Below are 6,607 nucleotides of genomic sequence, written 5' to 3' on the forward strand. Positions count from 1 at the left end.
AGTCTGGATGAAAAGTCTTACAAAGCCCCTCTACAGGGAGCGAACACGTGGCTGTAACTCCCAGAGTCCTTTGTTCATGAAACTCCAGATTTTGGGGAATCTGAGCCCAAGAACAGGGCTCTTTTCCACCCAGCTACAGGTCAAGCAGCGAACTTAGCTCATCACTGCGAAAGATTCAAAGAAAATGTCTACAAGTCATCGCAGCGGGCTGAGCGACAGAGGCTTAAAGGCTGAAGCTGCTCTGAGATCTGGTGCTCACGTTGGACTGGAATAGTCTGAATTCAACCTGAAACGAGGCCACAAATGTCATGTTTTGGCAGCAGATAAAACTTGGACAGTTTGCAGGGTTTGTGCTATCTTGCCTGTCTGTTATCTGTTATGTAGTGTCACTGCCACGGCACCACTGGGATGGGGGGACGGAGGGGGAAGACAGCACATAAGGCTTCATCTAGTAAGTTTGCCCCCAAATTTCTTCGAAGCAGACCACGCTCACAGTTCCTCCTACCGTGTCCTAAAGAACGCCCATAGCTTGCCACAGATCCAACCTTTGTCAAGAATGTTTGGTAGGACAACTAACTCGCTTGGACAGAGAAGCGCTCTAGCAGAACAAATAGTGTTGTAAAATAAGATGTTAAAATAACACAAATGCTAAGGTACAGCTACTTCTATGCTATCTTGGCATTAAAAATATCCCTGGTGGAAGCCCCATCCCTGGAGGTGTTCAAGACCAGGTTGGACAGGGCTTTGAGCAACCTGGTCTAGAGGGAGGTATCCCTGCCCATGGCAGGGGGGTTGGAACTAGCTGATCTTCCTTCCAACCTAAACCGTTCTGTGATTCCGGTCAGCTTCTTTTCCTTCATCATATTTTAGTCAGGCAGCTCACTTTACATGTTCCATCAGGTGGAATTTTAGTAGCTGTTGTCGTGGATCAAAATTCTCCAAGATAGGTCCCTTTTCCCAGCTGTGCTCAGTCTTTGAAGTGTCAAAATCTCTCCAACCCCATCAAGGGAAATTGAGGTGCGGGGTGGAGGACTTTAAAGAACTTTCAAAGTTTTGGTATGTGATTAATCTTATTAAGTTAAATTCAGTATCACAGTAGCTACGATGCAGGACACATGAGCAAGATAACTGCGCAAAGCGTGATTCTGTCACCCATCGTAATTTTGTTTTCTTGAAAAAGTTAAAAGTGTTTTGTTTCCTGAAGGAAAAAGCGCTAAATCTAGCACTGAGTTTACTGGTTTGGCAGTAGCACTTAGGTTTATAACAACTCTCAATCATATTCTAACCGCAGTTTCCTTTTATCCGCCGATGTAATACAGCAGGGTTTGACACCTTTTTAGACATGAAAAGACTTTATCTTGTCTCAAGTAACAGCTGCCGGTCTCTCTCACCACTCTATTTCCAGGTATCTTTCTTGACTTAAGGGCGCAGCACCAAACCTGTGCAAAGCCTCGATGTTAAATAATCCTCTTCTCAAATGAGGAAAGTTCTCTGTTAACTAGCAAAAGATTTGTCAAGTTCATCAATTCTATCAATAAAGTAGAAATTGGTAAGTGCAATGAAAATTAATTTTTCCTTTTGTTAAGCACGTTCACACATTGGTAAGTACTTCAGTAATATCTTCCAATGAAAAAAGTTAAGAGCATGTGTAGCTTTATAGTGGGATAGAGAAATGAAGGGGGTGTTTTTTTAACGTTTTTTTTTTTTTTTGTAGCACTTTATATTCCACATAATTTCCCTTCCTGGTTGATTCCTTGTGGACGTCAAACAGCGAGTCACTATCACAAGGAATGCCAAATAAACATTTCCCTTTGTTAAGCTATGCTAAATAAATTTGCACCTAAGTAGCTGTTTAATACTGTTTATAAGTGGAAATAATGGTATTTATACCACTAAGACAGAAGCTATGGCTCTGCCCTGTATCTCTGCAGGAAGGATTCAAGCTAGAGGGATGCTGACATCAGGAGCGATAAACCGGGTAAAGTAGTGGGGCTGGTACCACAGTTCTACAGAAAAGCTTTCAGAAAAGTACTTGAAGAACGATGCATCCTTTCGTCGCCCCATCCCCACAGCAAGTATAGTTTTATTACTTTAGATGAAGCAACCCCCCTAATACAGCCTGTTTGGGCTGACAGGACAGACGATAAATGAAAATAGATTCAGGGTCACCGGGTTGATGCATCACATTCAGTCACGCTTACAGCCAGTTTAACATAACCTTGTAGGAATATTTCCTGCAGAAGACAGCTATCTGTTACACCCACTCAATTTATTTAACCATCATCTTCACAAGTGTGAGAGGCTGCAAAACAGTCAGCTTTAGCATGGTAAAAACAGTTCCAAAGAAGAAAAATCATCCCTAATCCTTAGATTGAGTAAATTGCAGAAAGATGAGAACACTTTAAAAAAAAAAAAAAATTTCCTTTCTGTAACAAATAAGAAGTTTAATTCAAGCAACAGTCACTATGATGATCACCCAATGATAAATGTTCTTGTGTTTATTTGCTGCAACGAGCAGCCATAGCCTAAATGAGAGGGCAGCCCATGCAGTTGTTTTCACATCTATTGCTGCTTCTAAAGTAGTGGCAAAAAACTTGCACAAAATTGAGATGCACTGCAGATGAAAAAATTGAAATTCTTCTGCTTGTCATGCTTGAACTGTATTTATGAAACCAGATTTATTTGCAGTGATAATCAGCAACAGTTTTTTTTTTTTTTTTTTCCTCTGCAGCTCTTAGTATCTTATGATTATATCTTATTTATGGTTTCCATCATCTGCAAAACATGAACTTACCATAATTCTGGCAGAGTATTTTAAGTGAATCATTCATTAAAGCAGTCATCCCGACAGATTTGGAAAACAAACAAAAAAACCCTCCAAAAGCCACTCTTGCCTCCCAATTTTAAACAAAACCCTAAAACACACCCCCCCCCCCGTGGGTGAAGTTGTATGATCCCTTCAACAAAAGAGTGCATTCTTATACACTGGGAGCAAACAAACGTGAGGTCATTCACATGATGTGGCATTTTTATTGATGAATATTCAAACTCTTGATTCCAATTTCCAGTATTCAAAATCAGCAGCAAGCAAAAGAATCATACACAACCAATAAAAATATTTTTCCACTAAAAATGGTCTGATCTCTGCACTACTGACCACTGCATACGGAATCTCTCCATTTATGGTCCCCAGGTGACTGCTACTCGTATTCTCCTGAGCAATTCTATTCTTCTAGCTACCCTCTCACATCAGCTGGGTGGTTAAAAGTCTCAAGAAGAGACAGATAATCTTCAAAACCAAAGATAAATTTCCAGTATTTTGGACTTTTTTTTGCCCATTTTCATAATACATTTCTCATTTGGAAATAAACTTGCTCCATCTGCCCACAGAGGAAAACAAGAAACTACCATTTTGGCTAATTACAGATTGTATTATCTGTATCTATATATATTATATATATTGTAAGAAAAAAGGTACTTTTGCTAAAATTATAGTTTCAAACTTTAGCACCAGTATGCAGTATTTCAGAGCACTTCTTATTCATCAAAACTGTGTCCACTTAAAACTGACAGAGCACTCTGTAGAAACTTTGAGAAAAGCTCTGTAAGAGCTGAAGGTTCAGAGTTAATTGTTACCATAAATTGAGGGAGAACCTAATTGATTTTGATTCTTCCTTTTAGTCTTTCCGCCAGGGGAAGAGGACTGTCTGCCCACGCGTAAGTCAGAACCACACTTTCAGCTTGCTGCGTGGGACCAGAACCTGACTTCTCAAACGGTTCCTCTGGACTTTGGAAACAATTAACTTCCCCTACAGAAGACGGCTTTGGAGATACTTGCAATGACAAACTATTACCAGCTTTTTTGAAAGTGCTCTTTTTTTTCTTCCCTTTAATTATAAGGGCTGAGTCACTGTTTGTTCTTTTGCTAGTAACAGCATCACTCCTTTCCTTTGTGAAACAGTTTTTAAACTGACCAGGATTCAGTTGACTTTTCTGCTGCTTATAAATACACTTTTTATTCAAATTCTCATCATCACTGTCTTCACTAGAAGAACATCTGTTCTGACACACGCTCTTTTTAAGAGAAGTTTTCCAAGTAGTTTGAGTACCAGCTTTTTTAATGCGACAGCCAGTTACATCTACTGGCCTTTGAAACACTGGAAGCATTTCACACCCAGGATGCAGCATCTCTGTTGTTTGCCCATTGAGGGCTAGAGGTGTTGACCTGCTTCTATTATGGTCTTTTTGCATCATTTCAGTCAGGCTGTCAGCTTTTTTGTACTGGTCCTGATAAACGTGTATGCTGGATTCCCTTGAATAGTCTTCTGATAGCACACTTTTACTTTCCCGCACCAGTTTATTTAACTGACATGAGGAGGAGAGACAATCTTTACCAGGATTCAATGTTTCTTTTGTTTGTTTAAAACACTTCAAAGACTCCAGTCGCATTACATCTTCAGACAATAAAGGCTTCGATGGAATGGAAGTTTTAAGTATTCGCTCACTTAAAGACCAGTTCTCAAGTTGACCCATAGCATCATCAGAAACTGAATCATTTGCACTATCAGAATGATGTTGATCAGACTGCATAACACCACAATATTCTGAGCCGTTTCTTACTGTTGCATGACCTAGTGGATGCGAGTGTTTTATGTATGTAGTTAAGTCATCTGCTGGATCATGGGTATCACCCCCACAGGCTGATGAAGCGCTGAAGAAGGTTTCTTCCCGATCAATACTGCTCAGCTGGAGACCAGCTGTTACAGAGGAAGAGGATGATATCCCTGAAGTTTTAGTAAATTGTGCTGGCAATACAGATGAGTCAGCCAACGTGCTCTGCAAGCACGAGTAAGGTGATGCAGTCAGAGGAAGAGCAGCTGCTGATGCTGGCGTCTGACCAGCTGCGATGCAGGAAGCTGCAGCTAACACTAGATCTTTTGATTCAGTACTTCTCTGGTGTATCTGATCTTCTTGGGCAGTTTTTATATCTGATGTGGAGCCTTGCACAGGAAGAATTCCATATCTAGATTTTAAATTCATTTGAGACAGAAGATCACTAACTTCATCATAAACATTTGATAATTCCTTTTCTTTTGGTCTGTCTTTCCTGTCTGAAAAAAATAAAAAGGCGTATCAAAATGGCACGTTAACCACAGTTCAGATTTCCTAATGTCAAAGCATAAAGTGGTAAGAAAGAAGTTGTCATGCCGTGATCTTGACAAAACGTGATATTGCTCAACAGTGGCAGAAATGTTTGTTGCTTTTGCTTCATGTATTCTGGCAAGACCCGTAAGTTCGTAAGAGAGAAGCTTTTGGACTTACTTTTCTGTTTCTTGTTCAGAACTTCTGACTTTTCCACTTGATAAAGGGCAACAACATCAGGATAAGCAGCCCGGAACAAAGACTCCTCTTCTACTGTGACTACAAACAACTCCACAGGCTCATCTTCTGCATCAACATAATGTTCTAAAAAATTAATGAATGTACATTAGACATGTATATACACTAGGCATGTATATAGAGACATTTCAAAGCAGGGAATAAGAAAAATAAAGAAAAAAAGATTTATCTGAGTACAAAGACGGTGTATAAAAAGGTAAATAGTACAATGTTTGAGATTTAGCTACATGTAAAGTCTTCTTTTTGCCAGTCTCCTGGCTCAAATGGGCACACTAAAGGTAGAAGTCTGTCAGCACAGAAAAATGTCTAGCTAGTAAACAGTCATAGCTTCAGGTAGACAGTGAAGTAAGATATGAAATACAGAGTCCAGGTCTTATTAATGTGTAACAGGAAAAAGTACCTGAAGACTGAGTCTCTTGCTTTCTAGGTAGACTTTTTTTTTTTTTTAAACATTGCTTTTACTTTTAGGCTATGTGAAATTTGATGCACATTTTCTATTGGTGTCATAGAACAGTTTCCAATCTCACCCACATTTCATTTCCTCACAATGTTGTTAAACTCTTTTCCTCTTTAAAGCATGCTTTTCTCTTTTTCTAGGAAGTATTTTGCTCCATAACGTACATAGAAACCAGACCAACCTGGTTTTTGCCACTCAATTTCAAAACAAGGAATTCCGTTTTTAACACGTGTCTTGACTATCCTGTAAGAATAAAAAGCAGCCCATTAAATTATTTTGTTTAAATAGGAAATGAAAAATCTAAGTTATCTAGAAATAGTTCAGTACTCGTAATGATTCAGAGGAAAAAAAAATATTCTTGTAACAGTGAAATTAATATACCTTTTAGAGAATACACTACTTCTCTAAGTTATGCAGTAAAATCTTGGGTCTAGATTTGAATACTGAAACCTTTTTTTTTTTTTTTTTTTTAAACAATATAGCTCAGAGGAGCGTAACAAGAAATCAAAAAGCTATTCTGTAATAGACAACCATAACACAGACTCCTACAAACATCAGTTTGATTACTTCAACTATGCCACTGAGAAGGCTGTTGCCATAGACAGTAGTTTTCTGAATGACCAGTCAGGGTTGTTTATATCTTTTGCATGAGAGCATGAAGGACGATAAAACATGAACTGAGCAGGGACAGTCAGTCTTTGAGATTTTTCTAAAAACATTATCTATACCTCAGTTTAATAGGCTCCTACA

The 6,607-nt window shown here is 38.9% G+C and overlaps 1 protein-coding gene across 1 annotated transcript in view; it reads right to left on the reverse strand.

Annotated features, from left to right (window-relative positions):
* Positions 1 to 3,654: 3,654 nt before the first annotated feature.
* GEN1 (GEN1 Holliday junction 5' flap endonuclease) overlaps positions 3,655 to 6,607 on the reverse strand; it is a 17,518-nt gene continuing 14,565 nt past the window's right edge. Inside the window, exons 11-13 of the mRNA XM_009885325.1 lie at positions 6,039 to 6,100; positions 5,323 to 5,466; positions 3,655 to 5,111 (exon numbers count right to left, since the gene is read on the reverse strand). Coding sequence (XP_009883627.1) covers positions 3,655 to 5,111; positions 5,323 to 5,466; positions 6,039 to 6,100 — 1,663 coding nt within the window. The remainder of the gene's footprint in view (positions 5,112 to 5,322; positions 5,467 to 6,038; positions 6,101 to 6,607) is intronic.

This window comes from Charadrius vociferus, unplaced genomic scaffold (assembly GCF_000708025.1).
Source record: "Charadrius vociferus isolate BGI_N301 unplaced genomic scaffold, ASM70802v2 scaffold173, whole genome shotgun sequence".
Classification (NCBI taxonomy): domain Eukaryota; kingdom Metazoa; phylum Chordata; class Aves; order Charadriiformes; family Charadriidae; genus Charadrius; species Charadrius vociferus.